The following is a 23,336-nucleotide window of genomic DNA, read 5'->3' as shown; positions in this document are numbered from 1 at the left end:
CTTAGTACTCTCATTAAAAAACGAATTTTATATGGTTCGAAAAGCCAATTTGATGGGTGTAAAGAAGCCAAAAATACTCAACCCAAATTTTTTCCTTGTGTAGTAACTTGGCATATAATAGCTCCATGCCATTTTTCCAAACTGTATCATAAACAATTTCATGTATTTGCCAATCCAATATATCCCTCGTTCCAAAATAAGCGTGATCTAATATACCATTCCTAGTGATGTACCATACTAGAAGATAACTTTCAATTTTTATAAATCCCATATATCCATTATCATAACCGTTGTAACCCCAGCACCAAAGCAATATACAAATAAAATACATATACTCCATCACATAACCAATAGTTAATATTGTGAGAGCCATCGAAAAGAATTTTTCTATCCAATGGGCTCCATACATTCCTCTCCGTACTTGTGACTGTCCTGCTTTATGTACCTTGATCAACAATCCCATCGCATAAGACAGAGCCAAATCTCTCGTAACCGTGTTTGAAGCCATCAACCTCGATCTACTCTCTCGGCTTAAGCCCATTCTCCGCATGGCAAGTACCCTCTGTGTTGGGTTTAATGAGACCCAACAGAGTGAATGCATCCAGAAAGGGAGTCTGAAATCATCATCCCAGTATCCAAATCAGTAAATCGTTCCAAGAAGCCACAGTAGTCCCCTTATATCAACAATGCTCCACATATTTTCTTCGTCTTGTGACCACGAGTTTGTACCATACGAAGACCCAAATGTTGTCTGCTGGCCCGGTTTCTTAAAACAACAAGCTCTCTCCCTAACTCCTGCCCATAGTATCAACGTGCTGTTCCTGCACCAAAGACAATACCCAATGCAATACAACAGATTGTCATATGATGCTACTTGAAAAAACCATAATGCCTTAGTGCCAATCAAACATAGATCCATGCAAGTAACCTCATACTGTAAGCCCTCATTCTCCTGCGATCCACGAACTTGATGATAAACAAAACCAACAAGGGAGAATACTTCATACCATGAGACCAAAAACCATAAAACCGAGAACCAACAGACCCAATTTTTATTCCAATAGGTAATCATACTTAAAACAGAACTGACAATCATAAAAATATGAAAAACCATAACAATAATAAAACCCATAACCCTTATGCTTACTATGATAATACTCATAGAGCTTAATAAAAAACCGAGACTACTAATACCACGAGCGAACCCCTGCTCTCTCCATCTCCTTCTTATACTCTGATCCATAAAAGTATGGTTTAGGAGGTCCCATCTTCGGGTTTGAGGGGCCCTTATTCTCCATCTGCTTACCAGGTTCACCATGGCGCGTTCCAGTTTTACCTACAGCTCTTTTACGTGGGGAAACCAGAACCTTGGCAAGTCTCATTTTTGTGCTAGCTGCAGTGCTTATCGTCGGCTTGAACAGCCTTTTGCGAGATCCATTTTTCTTCCCCACGTCACCATCAGCCATATCCTTATCATCCTCAACCTTAGTCACTTCTTCAACCTCGCGATTTTCCTCTCCACTTGCCTGCTCTAACTCTCTCAATGCTTCCTCCATCTCCCTTTCAGAGCATTCCTCGAGATCAGCCGCGTCCATGTCAACACCATGCTCTAGAAAAACTGCCCTTATCTCATCCATTTCCATGATCCTGTCTTTATCACCACCATCATCAACCTCAGTTACATTGCCTATCAGACTCTTCACTACTTGTAACCCACTCTCTGTGTCCATTGGATCCGAAATGACAGCTGCTCCTGTAGCTTGAGTCTTAGCGAGCTCCTCCTGAAACTCAAGTGAAGGTACATTCTGTTGAGCTATCTCAACTGTCTGATTACCTTTGCCCACTTTATCTTCAGAGCGTTGTAGCTCCCTCCTCCCGTTCTTCCACGCGAGAGCCTCACATCACTTGTTGATCTCCTACTTGTCCAGTTACTTGTCCAGTTACTTGTCCAGGTATGCCCCTACCCCTTTCTTCCTGAGTGACCACTCTTGCTTCATCCCTACGTGGCATTCTCTGCCTAGACCCCTCTCCATCTCGTCTGTAATTTCCCCGGTTATTAAGCGAGCTCTTGTTCCCTTTCTCAGCAACACACCTCCATTTGTGATCATTTTCCTCCACCATCTTCCCTTTCCCCTTACCATAATACTCCCTTCCATCTCTTTCCTTCTGCTGATTGCCCGTGTTCCCGTTGATGACAACGCCCTTGTAACTCCTGGCCCTCACCTCGTGCTTTCCACCTTCAAACCACCCGCTATTACCATCTCTATTCTCCCTCTTCCTCTTCGGACTCTGCTTCACCTCTGGTTTAGCATGAGGACACCTCTCTTCCTTATGGCACAAACTAGCACATATTGAGCAAAATCCAAACAGTTTCTCGTACCGTAGAGTGATCGCCGCTTCCTCCCCATCATAAAACTATCTTCCTTTGAAGTCCACAGTGGTCTCCAAACATAGTTGTTGAAAACCATCTACTACCACTTGAACTCTTGAAAGCTCAAGATCCACCGAGATTAGCCTCCCAGGTGCGCCACCAATGCTCTCGAAAGTGGGAAGCGTCTTGAAATCCATTAGAACACCTCGCACCCGAACCCAAAATGGTATTTCTGACGGGAACAGTTGTGACTTCCTAGGTTGCCACCTTGCAAGAGCCAGCATCCAATAGTCAAAATGATATGGTTGCAGCTTCAGTACGGCTTCAATCTCTTCCTCCGTCTGAAAATTGAACTGGAACTCCCCGTGACCCAAATCTGTGCCCACCACACGGTCCTCCAACTTCCAAATCTTGGGATGTTCTGTAGCAGCGCCTGCATCTCTTGCTCAGCTGGATTCATGCACCTCCCAATCAAAGTCTTTGCATATGTCTTGATGAGAGCCGAATTATCAAAATGCGGAACCGATATCTTCAATCTTTTCCGAGTGTTCTCTCCCTCCTTCATGGCTCCACCAGTTCCCAATAGCTGTCCCTGTGTCATGATGAACCACACAACACCCAAATCTAGTTTTTTTATCAAAGCGAAAAGCTAGGAAACTTGAGACTGTGATGTAATAAACACCACCCCCACCACTCTTTTTATATTGTCTCCACATTCCTATTTCCTCTACCAAAACTATTCCGTCATTAGTACCAAATCTGTCAATAGTAAAGGCATGATTATCTCCATGAATCCAAATAATCCTCAGTATCTTCAACCCACACTTAACCCGTATCAAATCAAATCCGTAGGGATTGATTGCAATCCTCGCATAAAAGAATAGTATTCCTTTAGTTATGCGATCCAAAATAATACCTGAATATTCTTGTAATCGCAAATTGAAGAAGAACCATATCACAATCCATAGGATGCCGTCATCTCTTTCCTTAAATTGAGATCCTCTGAATCTTGTATCTATTAACCTGAATCGTGTATCCATTTACATCAATCGCTGGGTCGTCCTCACCAGAACCTTCCCAAGATCTGATTGATCACCTTCCCAAATCTGCCGAGATCCCTCGATTCCTCTCGAGGAGATCATCCCGAACCAACCATAATCCCCACTCCTCCATCGATTTCTTGGATCCCAATCTCGAAACTCCATCAAAACCCTAAACACGAATCGCCATCGCCGTCGCTTTTGTTGAGAGCGTTTTTTTGCTAGGAGAACGGATTTAGCAACCGATTATGTTCTTCGCCCAAAAATATTATATATCCACTTTTAAAATTTATAAATATTTTATTTTTAATATATGTGATTTGAAAATCCAATATAAGAAAAACGAGGTTAAACTTAAAAATATACAAAATTATATAAAAAGAAAATAGAAATAGAATTTTTAATAATAGATAATATTTCAAATTCATTAAAAATATTTTTTATAATTAACCGCCTTGAAAATTAACGTAACAACAATGTAGAACTTCCTAAATAATATTGTAGAGACTAGGTTCACCATCCACACTACAAGCAGAGATATATTAATATATTAATATATTAATTTATTTTTAGGTGATGTAGAAATTATTAATACATAATATTTACAAAATTGTATTATACGAAAAATAGGTTAAAAAGTGTCTTGTTTTCTTATATACTATTTTACCTTGGTCAATCGATTCACATGTCTCTAACATATCCAACATCTAACAACTTTCCAGAAAGTGGTGGCGAAAGGTATATGTAGTTGATTGTTAGTGTCCCACGTTTGAGTTACTAATGGTTTTCGTTGTTTCGTTTACTTTCAATGTCACAACCTGTTTTTTTCAAAAAAAGAAGGTATATGTACGTTTAAAGAATATATCTTGTTAATTCTTTTATAACTTAAGCATTTGATTTGTGATTAGTTATGTTACGAAATTTCCATTTTTATGTTTTCTTAACAAATTTGAGTTGTATGCTACATGTGTATAATCATAATTGAAGAAGTCTAGTTTATTAACGCTTCCTCTGTTTTTTCTATGTTCAAATTTCATTTTGTAATAAAATTAAAACTAAATTATAAGGGAAATAATTTACATAATTTAGTTGAAATACTAATTTGATCTAAAATTTTTGGTTTAAAATTTTATATAAGGGATATATTTCATAAATAAGTTTTGGTAATATATCGTATATATTTTTTTGGTTATAATTTTTTTTGGACATTACTGGTTACAGTGTTATATAGTGATTACATATTAGCATCCTATTAGAAATCGAACCGATAAACCTTGTGGCCATATATAATTCAGACCATCTTATGTTTTTCATGTATAATTCTTTCAGAAGATTAAGAATAGCATAATGGATTATACCACCGGATTTTTGTGTAATTTACATACAACTGATTTTGTTATGTTATTTATTTCAATATGAAATTACAAAGATGTCCATTAGTGTATGCATATCTTTGTAACTTCATACTCCAGTAAATAACATAACAAAATCAGTTGTACGTAAATTGCACAGAAAGACAATAATAAAACATTATTTGGTATCGAAAAGGGAAGAGTAACCATTAAAACTTTAATCTTCTAAATCCTTTGGTCGGTGGTAGATTAGATCATTAAAGAAAGGGAACTGTGTCAGAAGAGAACCAAAAGATTTGTTTTTTATACGGGAAAATCGTATTTTAAACCCTGAGAGTGTCACATTCTCGCACTTTAAACACTGAACGTTTTTGACTAGCACTTTAAACCTTGAAAGTGACATTTTTATCATAACAAACCTCCAAGTCAATTTGGTGACCTGTATTGTTCATTTTGTGATGACATGTCAGTTTTTTCGTTTTTTTATCTTTTAAATAAAAATAATAATACATAGAAAATTTGAAAAAAAATTGAAAAATCGAAAAAAAATGAAAAAAATCGAAAAAAGAAAAAAAAATCGAAAAAATTGAAAAAACTAAAAGTTTCAAAAAATATAAAAAATAACATTTTAAAATTTCAAATAAAATAAATATTTTAAAAATAAATAAAATAAATAGATTTTTTAAAAATAAATAAAATAAAGTAAATAAATTCTGGTTTTTGGTTTTTGATTTTTTTTAATTTTTTGATTTATTAATACTTAACTTGTTAAATTTTTGAAGTTAATCCTATTGTTGGTATTATTTATTAAAATGATATTTATTTTAAGTTTGTTTAAAAAGAAATTAACTTATAAGTGAAGTTCTTAAAAACAGTAAATAACTTTGAAATTAAATAAATAACTAATCAAACTTTAGAGAAACTAAAACATATGTTAGTTATCTAAGAAGCTCCACTAGTACCAAAACCTAACGTATACAAATCTAAAGGCATACCTCTCTATCTCTTAATTATATTTCAAACTAACTTACAATATTTTAGTTAAGGTCAAAAACATTTTGAGTGGTCTATGAGATATTTTCTTGTTTCACAAAAATTTAATAAGTTAAGTATTAATAAATAAAAATTAAAAAAGAAAATCAAAAACCAAAAAAACTGAATCTAGTATCACCATTCAAGTTATTATATATATTTATTGGTTTATAATTGGATTAATTTTTGTTAAATATTTTATTTTATTTTTAATTTTGAAATGTTATTTTTATATTTCTTTTTTTCAAAAAACTCAATTTTTTCAAATTTTTCAAATTTTCTATATATTTTTTTTTTAAATGAAAAAAAGAAACTGACACATCATCACCATATGAACAGTACATGTCACCTCGTTGACTTGGTAAATAAGTAAACCTCGTTGGAGGTTTGTTATAATAAAAATGTCACTTTCAAAGTTTAAAATGCTAGTAAAAAACGTTCAGTGTTTAAAGTGCGAGAATGTGACACTCTCAAGGTTTAAAATGCGATTTTCTCTTTTTTATACCTCTTCTCTATCTGTACTGGTGGAATCCAAAGAAGCCGTGTGAGACCAAACCGACAAACTTCAACTTGTCGCCACGTCAGCAGATGAACCTCCCACGTTAATTCCTTCTCCTACTTAGACTTCGTCACGTGTCTTTTCCCAACGGCTAGTTTTTGAGCCGCCTTTTGCTTCCACCAGAAAGGGGAGAAGGAGGGTAAAAATTAAAATGAAAAATGAAGATATTTTGGGCTTCAGAAGTTTCGGGTTCTTTATAAAAAATTTAATTGGACTAAAAAGTAAAAAGAATGATAATATCTTAACTATATAAGTACATTGAAGCTCATCTTGTAGTCACAACTCGAAAAAAAAAGAAAAATCACTCATTTTTCTCAGCTTCTTCATTTCAGCAAACATACTTGGAAACATTCAAGTATATATCGAGACAAATCTCAAATTGTCGTTTTTTTCCATAAAAATCACTCTGTGTATAGAGGTTCGTTTCTTCATCCATATCCCCTCTTCATCAGTCTCTGATTGTGTCTGCTTTTCGTATTCTGACGCAGATACTGTGAAGTAAGGAGCATTACGTATTTTACCTAATTTGACAGAAAAATGGCATTGGGAAAGAAGAGAATAATAGTTGTCCAGAAATCGCATTTGAAGCAACGTCGTGGTGTGGAAGATGGAGGATTAGGGTTAGAGTTAGAGTTAGAGTTGGTTCAGTACAAGAGAGGATTTGGGAGGAAGAGGGTTTTAATTTCATCAGGTGATAAGATTTGTGATTCACCTGTCCGAAAAACCTCATCGAAGAAGCTATGCGATGAAGCTTCGGCTGCAGGTGGTCAAAGTCGAGAGCTTGAATATCTTCCTCTAGATATTCTGGTTAGTTTCATCATTAACCATTTCTCCTAATCATCTTTTTTTTTTGGGTTATGTTTATTACTTGAGATTGAGCTCCTGAAAGTTTGAACCTTTTTTTTGTTCCTCTGAGATTCAAAATCGTATACGAAATGAGCAAGTGTTCGTTAATTTCATCATAATTTGATTCATGGGTTTTATTCTTAAGTTGAGATTCCATTCGGATGTACAGAGTATTTATCGGACTGAGCTCAAAGTTTAAACCTTTTGTTCTTAAAGATTCAAAATCATATAGGCGCTACAAGAATGGTTGATTTCATCACAAATTTACTGAATATTAAATTATATTGAGCTGAAAATCTAAATGTTAAAATTGTAATGCGATTTATCCTTTTATGATCTCTGGATTATATTAAGTTATTTGATATTAGTTCATAGATTTAGTTGAACGTTTGAACTTAATCTCGTTGCTTGATTTGACTGTAATTTCCAAATCTGGAGAATTTTTATTATTCTGCAGTTTGGCGTCAAACTTTGACCGTTTCATATAAGAGTTACTCAGTGACTTTGGGATTTTTATTACAGTTGAGGATTATATGTGGGGCATGAAGATTTGAAACAACTGTTCCATGTTTCAAAGGCAGTAAGAGAAGCTGTAAGTAAAATGGAGATCATTAGTATATATTTCACGAAACAACATTTTCTTGATGTTAATCTAATTGGTCTGTGTTTTTATTTTCAGACATTAATCGCAAAGCAGTCACATTTCGCATATAGTACACCTTGGAAAACCTCTGTTTTCGAACGTAGCAGATTCGGTTTAGATAAACCGTTTGGTTTAGGTGATGGCGACGATTATGAGATTGAAGCCCCAGGAGCCCCATTGCAGAAAAGGTACCGTTCCCGTGACGAGGACGATTCTGGAGTCTCAGTGGCTCTATTCAAGTGAATCAAACAGCTTGGTTTGAGGCGAACACCAATCTACTTGGTTTCTTCAAGATTCTTGATTGAAGAAACAGAGCTATAAGTTATGTTCTTAGGTTTGGGTTGGATAGGTCTCTGTAAAGTGTTGTTAGATAAAAAGAAAGATAGGGTTTTGGAAAGGCTAGCTTGTTTAGAAGGTCAGAAATGTTTTACTTTGGAGGTTCTAAACTTTTTTGTTGTGTAAGGAAAGATAAATATAGTATATTTGGATTTATTTATGAAGTAAATTAATTAGAAATGAAATATTGTGTTCTTTTAATTCATAGTGAAGTGATTTATCTTTTAGTGTGTATCTTGGTCTTCATTTAACTGATTACTGTAGTTTCAAATGCCATCCAATAAAACCATTGGTTTATTATATACTAGTGGTTGGCCCGCCCTACGGGCGGGTGAGTTTACACTAAAATTATTTTATATGAAAATATATTTTAATTTTATTATAAAATTTTTAAATTTATTTTATATTGAAATTATAAATATAATATTTTTTATATTAAAGCTTTTTGATGTTTTTTTTGTTTGTTTCGTGCGGGAAATTTATATATTTTATTTAACATTTACTTTATTTAAAACATATATTTGGCTATATATTTTGTATTTTCTTTTTTTTTTTATTCCTGTTAATTTTTTGAGCTTACCATATCACTTTAAATTCGTAGGGGCTATGTTATGTTCGCTTTAAACGATTTGTAGCTTTTATTGAGATAATTTCTAAAATAATTTAGTGGGGCTCTTCTGCTTTATATTGATTGTGTATATCTTTCTATATGTTTGTTTTATTTTATGTTATCTACTTTTATTTCTGATTTTTTATATATTGTATCAAGTTGTTTAATGATATTCGAAACTATTATATTCTTCTGAAATGTCATTCTTTAGTTTTTATGAAAGTAGTAAATACATATTGAAATAAGTCGTAAATTTGTAGATTTGTAGCATTTTCATTTTCTTCTTGTTATTTTTCGGTCTGAATTTAGATTGTGTTTGCAATTTAATTTGTTAATGTCTGCAAATTTTCATGAAACTAATCGATGTTCCTATTGTTTTAGTTTTTGGTGTATAACCTTTCTAAATTTACAATTTTGCGATTATTAATATATCCAAAAACCACATAAAAATTTACAATTTTTGCGATTATTAATTTTTATTAACAAATAAGTTATTGTGTTAAAATTTTATATATTATTTTTATTTTATATGTAATATTATCAATGAATCAGATAATTTTTTAATAAATTCTAGATTATTATATTCAGTTTTAAGTTTTAGTTAACTTATAAGTTGGATATAAGGTAATAATATATATTTTAATATTTTATATATGAATAAAAATTAGCATTTATCTTTAAATTTTGGTGTATTTGAACTTATTTATTACTGTATAAGTAATTGTTCAATAGTTTTGTTAAAAGAATTTGTCATGTAAGATACATTATATAATGTCTGCAAATATTAAATATAAACATAAGTATAGCATAGAATCGAGAGAATATTCTACTTGACATTAAAATAGCGAAGAATTTCACAAAAACTATTAAACAACGCTGCGAAGATTGGAACCATTAGAAATAGTATTCTCTTTAGAGTATTATGATCTTCAAATAGACTATTAGATGTTGTATTGCTTCTATCTTCAAAGTATCATTCGAGGAGTTGAGGATATTCTTTCCGTAGTGTGAACTCTCAGACTAAACACCAGAAGGAAATCTTCTTCATCTGGAAAGCCAAATCATAATCTCAAAAAATACAATGTTACATGGTTACCAGAAATGGAAAACTAAATCAGCATAAAAGATAGCGCAGTTGATGGCATGAGAAGAAGAAGGACAAGAGAGACTAAGAAAGATCCAGAAGCTGAGGCGTTAAAAGTTAGAAGAAACCTCTGATATAGGTCCGTGATCTCACATGACTTGGCTGATCAAGATGTCCTCGATTGGGGACCTGAATATAAATAGATGGGTGACTCTCCCCTGAACATGAGTCAAGTACCCTTCATACAATGCAAGTAGTTCTAAGAACAACAATAAACAGTTCTGGGAAATCTTAAAAGTTGCAAGTATAAAATCAAACTTAACAGCTGACTTCATACTCATCCACCATGAAATTAAAAAAAAGATAAGAAAGTTATGTTTCATTCGATATATGAGCCTTAGCTCAGGTATGATGTTCACCTTAAAGTATATTCTCTCTATGTCACTCAATTGCCAACAATGGGTGTTAGAATGCGACGTTGCTATGAAATTATGTCACATATACTGTCGGTTTTATGCTTGTCTTCAACCTGCATAATGAAAGAAAAACACTTGAAAGACAATCAGTTAAGAAACAGAGCCCGAGCTGAAGGTAATTACTAAGAACATTGAAGTGACATGTTGACACCTTTATATTTTTCTTTTTTCTTGGCATTTTCCCACATCTGAAACTGTAAGCGGCTTCAATGGCGTTTTTCCTTACCATATCATGTAAAGCTAACCTCTCTCTCTCTCTGATAATACACAAAACCAATACAAAGTAAAGCTCAAGAGGACAAATATAACCAAACGGTACTGCCTGAGGCAAATGCAGACCTTATTATGTCCCAAGTTGAGAAGGTTTGTATCGAAATAAATAGCAAAGCTTCCAAAAATATTGATGAAAGCTCGGACGACACAATCTCCCAGGATTAAAGAACGGAGACAACGATCATCTAAAGCTGCAAACTTGGTGCAATCACAACTCAGGCTCTCATGTGATCTTAAATCCTTTGAAATCTGCAAGAAAAGAACCCATTTAAGCGTATAACCAAACATGGGCTACGTGATGTTAATTGCAAGAGATACAAACAAAAACACAAGCTTGCAGCTTCAGTTAGGTAATAAAGAGAAAACTGTCCATAAAAATTCATCTGGGTATCTTCAATCGTTAAATCTATCAAAACAGAGATTGAATAGCAAAGAATTGAAGAGGCAAAAAAAAACCTGAGAGGAGACGATGGAGAGTTACAGATCCTGAATGATTCTAAACAGCAAAGCAGGGTAGACGTCTTCTTCTAACACCAAGAAAATTGGTGTTGAGTAAAGGAAGAATAAAAATTGGATCTTTTTCCCCACTTTCCTTCCATATCCAGACAATCCTCCGCCTCCGAAGTCGACGTCGTAGTCAACAAATCCTCTCAGATTCGCCGTCGTAGAATTGAAGACCACAGAGTAGGGCTACTTGAATGCAAGCTGGTTCATCGTTGCTGAACGAAGGAGGAGCTGAGACGACAGAGCTGGTTCATCGTTGCTGCAACACAGTAAGATCTCTGTTATTGGGCCAGTATTTGTGAAACTGATAACAAAGCCCGTATAACCCACAAGAACTAACTCGTGAATTCATTTTACTTACGCCACGTGTCACGTTTTAGAGATAGGAGAGGTGAAGTGGCTCAATGTGGAGAGTTTCTCCTCAACTTTATTAGTATAGATGACCTGATTTAAGCTCTCCTCAAGGCTTCAACTAAACGATACTGAGAAAGGAATTTTTATTAACGAGGAATGTTCACGAAAAAGAATGAGAAGTGCTTATAGGTTCTGCACTTGTCTGAATCTGGGTAATAATTAATTGCATAACGACCAATCTTTAGTACCGTGAGATTAGGAGTGGGTACAATTATTTGATACTTGTCTCACACTCCTTACTTGGTTTATTTGACTCGTAAAGTCAGGCACTTGATTTAACCAAGTCGAATATCAAGTAGTTTATTTAAATTACTTAGTTATAAGAATAAAATACATATCAAATATTAAAATAAAGTAACTATTTGGTATTATTTAGCTTGTTACTCGTTTTTAATGGACATATATACATATTTTCTTAAGTCATAGTAATGTATTTCATTTATATTTTCATTTTTATAAGTAAATTAAGCATAAGTTATATATTTATATAAACATCTTGGAATTGTATCTTTCTTATATATATTCTTTTCCAAATTAATTAAACAGAAAAAACAATAAGATATTATTTATAAATAATGTTTTTAATTTTGATTTCCAACGAATAATTAAATAATTTACAATTAGTTATCAAATAATTTACAAATAACTAGTGGCAAAATAAAACAAATAGTCGTTTTTAGCAAAGCAAATACAAATACAAAATCTTACTGCTTGGAAAAGCCAAATTAAATATCAAAATGTATCAAAAATACCAAGTACTTAGGCTAGGATTTATATATAAAAACCAAACCGAACTAAGACAGAGAAAATGGTTTGGATTTGATAAAACTTATTTTATTAATATAATATTCATAATTAAAATTTCGATTTCATAATCTGTTATTTTGTCTTAAGTTAAAAGGTTATTCTTTCTCATTCTCATCAAATCAAATAATATTTTTTATTTTATTGGTAACTATTTTTTCTAAAGTATAATTATATAACAATATTATGCTATTACTATATTTTAATTTTATTTTATCAGCTAAATAAAACAGAAAATATTATATTTAAAAGTTAGAGTAAGGAATGTATACTTATGTTTTAATAAATCTGATTTTTAATCATATAATTTATTTATTTTTATAACAGATAAATATAGTTATGTTTTTTTGGTGTAAAATTGAATAAATAAAAAACCGATAGTATATAAACTGAACCAAACCAAATTAGATATGGTTCTAATATAGTAGCTAATTTTTATAAACCAAAATATTAAAAAACGAAAAAAACTAACCAAAAATGGATCGAAATCCGGATTGAACATGCATACTTATATCTGTAGTTACTTCTAATTAATAATTAAGATATCTTCGGCTAACCACAAAAAAGGGTAAGGCACTGACCATTGTACCATCCCCTTCATCATCCTGGACATGTCACGGCCTCCAACCCCACCAAGAAGGCCAACTCCTCAAACTACCTGTGAAAGTCTATGTCTTTTCAATCTTCTTTTCAGAAGTTGAGAGAGACAGAGAGAGAGATAACTAGTGGCAAAATAAGATAAATAGTCGTTTTTAGCAAAGCAAATACAAATACAAAATCTTACTGCTTGGAAAAGCCAAATTAAATATCAAATATATCGAAAATACCAAGTACTTAGGCTAGGATTTATATATAAAAACCAAACCGACAGAGGAAATGGTTTGGATTTGATAAAACTTATTTTATTAATATAATATTCAAAATTAAAATTTCGATTTCATAATCTGTTATTTTGTCTTAAGTTAAAAGATTATTCTTTCTCATTTTCATCAAATCAAATAATATTTTTTATTTTATTGGTAACTATTTTTTCTAAAGTATAATTATATAACAATATTATGCTATTACTATATTTTAATTTTATTTTAATAGCTAAATAAAACAGAAAATATTATATTTAAAAGTTAGAGTAAGGAATGTATACTTATGTTTTAATAAATCTGATTTTTAATCATATAATTTATTTATTTTTATAACAGATAAATATAGTTATGTTTTTTTTGGTGTAAAATCGAATAAATAAAAAACCGATAGTATATAAACTGAACCAAACCAAATTAGATATGGTTCTAATATAGTAGCTAATTTTTATCAACCAAAATATTAAAAAACAAAAAAACTAACCGAAAATGGATCGAAATCCGGATTGAACATGCATACTTATATGTGTAGTTACTTCTAATTAATAATAGTTACTTCTAATTAATAATTAAGATATCTTCGGCTAACCACAAAAAAGGGTAAGGCACTGACCATTGTACCATCCCCTTCATCATCCTCGACATGTCACGGCCTCCAACCCCACCAAGAAGGCCAACTCCTCAAACTACCTGTGAAAGTCTATGTCTTTTCAATCCTCTTCTCAGAAGTTGAGAGAGAGAGAGAGAGATAACTAGTGGCAAAATAAGATAAATAGTCGTTTTTAGCAAAGCAAATACAAATACAAAACCTTACTGCTTGGAAAAGCCAAATTAAATATCAAATGTATCAAAAATACAAAGTACTTAGGCTAGAATTTATATATAAAAACCAAACCGAACTGAGACAGAGGAAATGGTTTGGATTTGATAAAACTTATTTTATTAATATAATATTCATAATTAAAATTTCGATTTCATAATCTGTTATTTTGTCTTAAGTTAAAAGATTATTCTTTCTCATTTTCATCAAATCAAATAATATTTTTTATTTTATTGGTAACTATTTTTTCTAAAGTATAATTATATAACAATATTATGCTATTACTATATTTTAATTTTATTTTAATAGCTAAATAAAACAGAAAATATTATATTTAAAAGTTAGAGTAAGGAATGTATACTTATGTTTTAATAAATCTGATTTTTAATCATATAATTTATTTATTTTTATAACAGATAAATATAGTTATGTTTTTTTTGGTGTAAAATCGAATAAATAAAAAACCGATAGTATATAAACTGAACCAAACCAAATTAGATATGGTTCTAATATAATAGCTAATTTTTATAAACCAAAATATTAAAAAAACAAAAAAAACTAACCGAAAATGGATCGAAATCCGGATTGAACATGCATACTTATATCTGTAGTTACTTCTAATTAATAATAGTTACTTCTAATTAATAATTAAGATATCTTCGGCTAACCACAAAAAAGGGTAAGGCACTGACCATTGTACCATCCCCTTCATCATCCTCGACATGTCACGGCCTCCAACCCCACCAAGAAGGCCAACTCCTCAAACTACCTGTGAAAGTCTATGTCTTTGCAATCCTCTTCTCAGAAGTTGAGAGAGAGAGAGAGAGAGAGAGAGAGAGAGAGAGAGAGAGAGAGAGAGAGAGAGAGAGAGAAGAGAGAGAGAGAGAGAGAGAGAGAGAGAGAGAGAGAGAGAGAGAGAGAGAGAAGTGAGGTGCTTTAGAAGTATAGACATTTTTGAAGACCGATAAACTGTCGGGAAGTTCCGAAAGACTGTCCAGAAGAGAAAGAAGGTTCTTTCCGAGTTCTGATCAGTCCAGAACAGTCTATTTAAGACATTACGTTGGGTTTTCAGATTAACACCACAGTACCAAGACGAAGATTTGGAGGGGATAAAAAGGGTTTGGTCAACATCTGGAATCAAAAAGTCAAGCCACATCGGTTAATCACTGTGAGTCACGGTTAATTGTTTGTTAACAAATTTTTAATGCAAGTTCCTGACATCGGAGACGGCTTCCGAGCTAGGATAGCGGGACCGGTCTAGGTGTCAGTTTGTGGATCCGAGGCTTGAGACGATGTATGGGCTAAGTGGATAGCAAGACTAGTCTAAGCACCCATATTATTGTGATTGTGTGATTATTATATGTTGTTATGGTGTGTGGTTACCTTGGGCGGAGTATTGATATAAAACGTCCTACCATTCCTCTTCCAACACTACTCCTTTCAAGGCGTTGTATGGCCGAGACCCACCAAAGTTATTGAGATGTGGAGATGTTCCAACCGCAAATGCTGAAGTGGAAGTGTTGCTTAAGAGTCGTGATGCACTATTGTGTGAGATGCGTGACTATCTGGCTGAGGCCCAAGCTCGTATGCAAGCAGCAGCAAACAAGAAACGAAGAGACGTAGAGTTCAGTGTTGGCGAGTGGGTTTATTTGAAGTTGAGACCATATAGACAGATCACGGTGGCTATGAAAAGAGCTGAGAAATTAGCACCGAGGTTTTTTGGCCCCTATCTGATTGAGAAACGAGTTGGGAAGGTGGCGTATAAGCTCTCACTCCTTGCTAACAGTTTGATCCATCCTGTCTTCCATGTCTCCCAGTTGAAAAAGCAGTAGAACCTCAGAAAAAGGTACAAGAACTCCCTTTGATCATATCTTCTTCTCTAGAGTGGAATGCAGAACCTGAAGATGTGTTGGAGGTTAGGAAGTCATATATTGATAAGCAAGCTGAAGTTTTGGTTAAGTGGAAAGGTCTTCCAGATTTTAAGAGTTCTTCGGAGTCGGTGCAAAGATTGAAGGAACAGTTCCCTTACTTCCAGCTTGAGGACAAGCTGAGTCTTCTTCGTGTGGGGGGGGGGGGGGGGGGGTATTGATAAGCTTGCAGTTCTCTTGGCTTTTACTCAGAGGAGTGAGAGAGAGAATCTTGATTAGAGATGTCAAATGGGCGGTTTGAGCGGAATTGGGTGTGTTCGAATGGGCTTCATTTTTTGCTGGATATTTTTGGTCGAAGCCCAAATAGAACCATGTCCAAACGAGACCATAACCAAATAAGACTATGATTTGTTGGGCGATACATGGACGGCCCATACGCCCACTTAATATAAACAACATAATTTCAGTTTTAAAGATTTAAAGATTCCGAAGTTTTCAATTTTAAAGATGCCATATACTTAAACTTTATGTTTTAAACTTCATGTTTCAAAGTTATAAAAAACACAAGATAAGTTCAAAAAATTCGTGATTTCGTCTGACTTGCGGAAACAGAAACAGTCGCCAGACTCGCCACCAGCTTTGTTATGAACACAAATCACTGATCCATCTAACACATAACCCATAACACAATATTAGTAGATGATATGAATCAGTAGCTAATAGTGAAAACCCATAACACAAATCACGAAATCAAACCTTAAGAGATGATGAAATCAGAAGTTGGTGAAGAAGAACCGAATGAGAATCGAAGAAGAAGAATCGAACACGAAGAGGAAGAATCAAAGACGAGGACTCGAAGAGGAAGAATCAAACACGAAGAAAAATCGCAAGAGTGAGACGGAAAGAAAAAAAAGTGATTTGTGTTTTCCCCCAATTTTCCAAACCCTAGACATTTAAGTTTATTGGGCCGCCCATTATCCAAGTGGTTAAGCCCAATGTTGCCCATGGATATAGTTGGGTTCACCCATCTGGACAAATTTTAATTATGGTTTAATCTGGGTCTGTCCATTTTGGACCATATCGATTTGAACACGGGCCACCCATTTATAACCCGCCCATTTGACATCTCTAATCTTGATATTATTAATAATGAGATAATATGTCGTTTTGGGTTATTTCGTATTGCTACTTAAGTTGAGATATGTGTATGGAAAACCTTATCCAAATAATTAATCAACAAATCTTATATTTTTATCCTTTCTTCTATCTCTCTATCCCCTTTTCTGTCACAACTCGATAAACCCTAATCAAGGGCTTATCAGATCCATGCCTAGCGCTAACGCTTGCAAAGAGGACATTAGGTTGACTTGCTTACTAGGATGAAGGTTGTGGATGTGGAGATGAAGAAACAAGCTTTGGAGGATGATAGATAGATATGTCAGGACTGTGATTGAAAGTAACGATATGGTTAACATCCTTGTTGGGTTTCTTGATTCAAGAGGAATCTGTTAAAGCTGTGTTTTTTATTTCTTTTATTTATGGTTTTGGTTCTTACAAGTCTTTTTTTTTTGGTCCTCTGGTTAGAGTTCTTGAGAATGGGAACGATGTTGGTAGAGAGAGAGGCGTCCGCAAAGTGTTTGAAGAGATTAATAGTGAATTCAGAGAATTCTTGGTCTGGCTCTGCTCATGAGAATTGATTGCTAGCTCGCTCGTGTGGATTGAGGAACCTCATTGGTGTTGAAGAAATCAAGAGGCATATGATCAAGGAAGATGATACAGTGACCCCTAGACTTTCATTAAGCTTATTAGATCTAAAGAAAAGATTGTTCAGGTGATCTCTTGTTAAGTATGTGTGCTAAAGATGAACAAACACGCGAGATCTTGGTTAGACAAGGAAAAATCCAGGAGCTTATTATGATGAGTGTATTATCAGATCTCAATTCCTTGTCTTCTTCCAAAATCTAAGTTGATAGAACTAAATGGCAATTGATAACTTATGTTTCGGGTTGACCTATTGTTTGAGTGCATTGATGAGCTGCAGATTTTTGGACCATTTGCTGTATTTGCTTTAAAATGGGGAGATTTCTGTTCAAGAATCAGCCTTGAAGGCTATCTACTTTATCAGAAGAGGTTAAAGAGGCAAATGGGGAGATTCTGGCTGTATGCCTGAGTTAGTTAAGTAAGAGAAATGGGGAGCATGGCGTTATTATACTGAATGATCTCTGTTCCAAAGAACAGGAAGAAGTTTGCGCAAGACAACTTTAGTATTAGCTACATTCTCAAGTTGCTAGACCATGATGATGGGAGCAATATGAGCAGCGATTCCAAGTTTTTGATATTGATATTGATGATGTCTTTAACGAGCTGCAATAGTGCGAGAAGGAAGATTGTGACTTCAGCCTATTTGAAAAGCATAGAGAAGCTAGCAGAAACTGAAAATTCTTAGAATCTTGCACTTTTAGGATAACGGTTCTCAATCAAGTTGCACTAGCATTATTTAAGGAGTTCAGTGATCAATCTTAACTTTGGTGCGGAAATGGCAAAACTCCTAAACATGACATACAATAAGATTCAAGCTAATAGATTTGATTAGAAAAATGAAACAAAAATTTTAGGAATTGCTTTTGTATAAATGGATGTAGTCTTGGACGTATGTGATACCACTCAAATTATCTTAACGAGTGAATTACTCTCTCAAATAAGAGGTTCAATTGCAGTACTTAGGGATCAAATCCACAAGGAGCTAGGGAACCTATTAAATCTAGTCAACTTATTAATTCTAGGTGTTTGTTGTTTTATGGGTTTATTGCTCGACTAACAAGATGATTGGGGGTGTAACTTTATTGGAAGATATTAGATGCAGGGTTTCTATTCAGGTGTTAGAGATTATAATCCTATAGATATCTAACAGTTGCATGCATGATATATTAGAGATCAACTCCTTAATCACAGTGATCAGCGAGGGCAATATTTCACTGGTTAACTAACTAGATCTTGGATCTCAACTGTCGTCTTTTGATCATAAGAAAGTGTCGATCAATGATCCTATATGGATATCGATCGATACACCTTTCGCAATATCGATCGATTTTCAGAAGACAATATCGATCGATAGCTTCTAGCTAAGCCCTAGGCGCGGGTTGATAATGCTCACTAGTCTCCTAGATCAACGGTTAGCTCTGTCTAGCAGTCCTAGCATGACATATTAGATTCAGGACAGGATGATCAAAGATGCTTGACACATGCAAATTCCTAGGTTCATTTTCTAGTTAGCAAGGCTAAAACAAGCATTAAGAAAAATTAATCAATGAATATCACAACTCAGCAAATCTATAGTTGGGGCTAATCCCTCTAACCTATTTGAACCCTGAATCTAACAAGTAAACTACTCAGACATAGCTAAGCAATTCATGACACAAAATATAGATAAAAACTGCATAGAATAGAATAGATGAATCAATGGAGTTCCAATCACAAATCTCTCTATGATTTTCTCTCCTAAAACTCTCTCTTTCTCTCTTGCTGAAAGTAAGAATACAAATGGTGGCTAAAAGCTCTCCTTGCCTCCTAACACTTAGGCAAGTATATAACTATTAGGTTAAAAACTCGTCAGGGGTAATCTTGTAATTTGGTGAAGCCTTGGGTTTAAAGTCGGCTGGAACCAAGTCGCACATCTCGCGTCTCGATATCGATCGATGGTACAGGATACACATTGATTGATCATAATCTTCAATTGTCGAGGCTTCTCTTCTGTATCGATCGACGGCACTAGATATGGATCGAACGATTGCTTCTTCTTCGTATCGACCTCTAATGATCAACTCGGATGAAATCTCCTTTAAACTCCTAAATGATCCATAATCATCACTTTACTCCAAGATACTCTTGAACCTGAAAACATACCTAATATGATAGAATATCTAATAACGTAAAGTAGAGATTTACTCAATTTTCATGGCGCCATGTATGTCCACAGCGTGACACCTGTCCCTCCCTTAAATGCGCTGCGTTTTATTAAGTTTATCGTTCGTTTGTTTTTGGGCTACTATTATTTATATCGACGTTTTTTGGGGCTGTCAAGAATAGAAAATTGGGTCGTGTATATTATTAACCTAAACCCGAAATGTATTGTCTTTAGAAACTCCGGCGAATCACGATGAAGATAGTCCCGCTGAAGTCTCCGGTTTTTTTTTCCTGTTGAAGTCTCGGTTACATACATCGATCGTTTCTGCCAATTCGTGTTGGAATCGACGCCGTCGTCTAATCCAATGGTGTTCTTCTCACCGCTGAACGTTACGGAAGTGGACTACAATCAATCGTCGTCATTAACAAAACTTCCCCACTCCTCACACGATTTCTTATTCAATGCATTACCTCTTTTGTATGAATCTCCAACTATAAATACCTGAGTTTCACTCCATGAAATTCATCAGTTTTTCTTTTCAATCATTATCATTCCTAAAACATTTTAAGAGAAAAGAATCCACAAGCAGAGTTCCTTGCTAGATCGAGTATGAATGTGAGCTTTTCAAGTAGAACGTCCGGCCTCTTAAGAGATGACACAATCAAGCTCTCAAATCTCACACCGACCACCAATTAAGGAAGAATCTCCTCAAGAAATGGAGGTAAAGCTTTCAACTTTCAAATTTATGCTCTTTGGGTTTCAATCTACTGAGTATAATTTGACATGGATATCGATGAGTACAGACAGTCATGATGACCTATCTTTTCCTTTATCCAGTGATTTTATATTCCAATAAGTTGTTGAAAATCTTTACTGCCGTACATATCCACTCTGTAAATTATGTTTTGCTTCAGTTTTTTTTCCCTAAGCAAAATGGTGCAAATCCCTTATATATTAATTGAGAAACATTACAACATTTAAGTGTAGCCACGTGTCATCAGCATAATGAAATTCACCAAAATATGTTGGTCCAATTAAATATATATTATATTTTTCATTAAACTAATCATGTGTACAATTAATATTTTATTTTCTTTCCTTAAATAAAACCTACGGAATTACCAAATATGACTAATATATATATGACAATTAATGATTATAATAATAAAGATTTGATAAAAATTTATATCTCATCCATCGTTTTTGTTTAATTTTATATTATTAAAATAATTTAAACAATCAAATTAGCTATAAAGTTAAAATATAGATTTTTTCGTATATGTTATATTTTGAATTTTTAAAAACGACAAAATTACTAAAACTGTTAAAATTATTATGTTAAAAATTAATGATCAATGGTTTAGCGTCCCTTATATATTAATAGATAAACATTTAAAAACTTTAGAACATGTAGTTAGCACCAAATAAAAGAGTGTCATGCTGAATTTTCACTTAATTGGAATGTTAATTTGTTTACGTGGCGGCTTGAAAATCAATTGAGAATTTTGTTAGTCAAAATTTAAATTGTTAGGGAATGATATATTATATAATATGTTCATTATGGACCATTCATTTATCAAATTGAAATTTATTATATATTATTTCCTTAAATAAAACCTATAGAATTACCTAATGTGATTATGATATATATATAGTAATTAATGATTTTAAATATAGTAATTAATGATTTTAAATAATGAAGATTTGCTAATAATTTGTATATTTTCTATCATTTTTGTTTAATTATTTATTATTAAAACTAAATTATACAATTACATTAATCATATATTAAAAATTAGATTTTTTCGTATATGTTGTAATTTGAATTTTTCAAAATGAGTATAAATTACTAAACTGTTAAAATTCTAACAAAATTTTGTGATCAATATCTAATTTTTTTCTATAATAAGATACAATGATAATAAAATCATATAAATAAATAATTTTATTTTAATAGTTTAATGCTAATATATATTTAATTCATATCGTTTACATTTAATTATATATCATATACGATAGATAAGATTGATTGTTTTGATTTATTTATCTTAAAATGATTGAGAATAAACAAGAGTGGTCATTTGATTTATATGTGCAAGCCAATTTATTACATAATTGTAAATGATTTCTTAGTTATTTAATATATAGTTATTATTTTAATATTTCATAATATGCAGAAAAAGATAAAATAAGTAATAAATATAAAATATTTATCCTGCACAAGGGTCAGATATTAACTTAAGTATTTATCTCTTTAATAATTTTGACTCTTAATCATTTTCTAAACAAGAAATGATAATAAACTCAAAAATCAATATTTATATCAAGCAATAACCAAAACATAAAAAAGAAAAAAATATCGAAGATAGATAGGATTGGCACGTGAACGTAAACTTCTCATAACCATAATTAACTTTTAAATTGCTGAATCATAATATAAAACCGAGCTGGCATAGTTTCATTGTAACCAAATAGTAGACATGAAATTCTCCGGCTTAAACGTTAGGTTCTTATGCGATAAATAATTTTTTGACCTGAAATATTTTTAAAAATGGGATCAGTTTATAAGTAAACAAATTATGTAATTAACAAAAAAAAGTTTTTAAAAAATTGTTTAAGAACCAAAAATATTAATTCGATCAATAATATAAATTTATTTTCCATACAATATTTCTTAAATAATTTTAATATAAATTTACCCGTCTTATCCTAGTAGGCTTTATATGGCAAATTGAATAAAGCTCCATCTAACAATACGGTAGATAGATGGTGTAGCAAATGAAATTCTTAGAGCAGTTGACAAAAACATATCATGTGTTAAGAAAATTGTTTCCATGTCTCTGCTTCCTTTAGTTTTGACTAGGCCGTTCGTTTCGTTTGGATTACTTTATAACTCTAATCACTCTTTCTTTTATTAGATTCTTTTATTTCATCCATCAAACCTTCAGTCTAAGTCTATTTGCATTGTAACTTTGTTCACATGTTTTAGCAAATGTCACCCACAAAACAAGCTAAACTGCTAAAGTGATCAAGGATTACTAGAAGTAGTATGCACAGCTGGACATGAAAGGAAATAAAATCCCTATCTATTCATTTCTAACAGCATAATGCAATCATGGTGTAATCGCGAATAATGGTTGTGTGATATTTGTTTTGTGTCTTTATAGATAAAGATGATGACAGCGGCAATTGATGGAACACTTGACAAGGAAGAAATTGAAGAAGAAACTGAAGATCTAACTAACCAGGTTATGTAGTTACTGCAGTTTCAGTCACAAGGTACATATACACCCGCACACACCTTTCGTTAGTTTTCTTCAAGGTTCTTCAATCTAACTCATTCCTCTATATTATGTTGCATATAGGTGGTCGATGAGATTAATGTTGGTGTTTCATCCCATGTTGGCTTTTCTTAAATAGTTATTTTTTTGTTAAGTTAAATTTGTCAAGAAAACCATTACAGGTGGCTTAAAAGTAAAAAGTTTGTTTCTTGCTTCGTTCTAAACAATTATCTACAGCTCTAATACGCCGGATGGCTAC

The 23,336-nt window shown here is 33.0% G+C and overlaps 2 protein-coding genes, 1 long non-coding RNA gene and 1 pseudogene across 3 annotated transcripts; 3 read left to right on the top strand and 1 right to left on the bottom strand.

Annotated features, from left to right (window-relative positions):
- Nucleotides 1-640: 640 nt before the first annotated feature.
- On the bottom strand, nt 641-2,972 carry LOC103849666. Its single transcript, XM_009126395.2, has 6 exons — nt 2,692-2,972; nt 2,476-2,638; nt 1,933-2,328; nt 1,206-1,880; nt 929-999; nt 641-821 (listed from the first exon to the last, which is right to left on the bottom strand). The coding sequence occupies exons 1-6, from the start codon at nt 2,970-2,972 to the stop codon at nt 641-643; spliced, it is 1,767 nt and encodes a 588-aa protein (XP_009124643.2).
- A 3,919-nt stretch (nt 2,973-6,891) lies between these two features.
- LOC103849638 (F-box protein At1g61340) lies at nt 6,892-8,086 on the top strand. The gene is made up of 2 exons (XM_033287541.1): nt 6,892-7,161; nt 7,880-8,086. The coding sequence occupies exons 1-2, from the start codon at nt 6,892-6,894 to the stop codon at nt 8,084-8,086; spliced, it is 477 nt and encodes a 158-aa protein (XP_033143432.1).
- A 9,132-nt stretch (nt 8,087-17,218) lies between these two features.
- On the top strand, nt 17,219-18,398 carry LOC103849667 (annotated as a pseudogene).
- Nucleotides 18,399-20,571: 2,173 nt separating this feature from the next.
- LOC103849639 lies at nt 20,572-23,292 on the top strand. The gene is made up of 3 exons (XR_629514.3): nt 20,572-20,632; nt 22,786-23,075; nt 23,162-23,292. It is a non-coding gene; the product is annotated as an uncharacterized LOC103849639 (long non-coding RNA).
- The last annotated feature ends 44 nt before the right edge of the window (nt 23,293-23,336 follow it).

This window comes from Brassica rapa, chromosome A03, assembly GCF_000309985.2.
Source record: "Brassica rapa cultivar Chiifu-401-42 chromosome A03, CAAS_Brap_v3.01, whole genome shotgun sequence".
In the NCBI taxonomy this organism is placed as follows: domain Eukaryota; kingdom Viridiplantae; phylum Streptophyta; class Magnoliopsida; order Brassicales; family Brassicaceae; genus Brassica; species Brassica rapa.
This window is presented reverse-complemented; position numbering and strand designations above follow the sequence as displayed.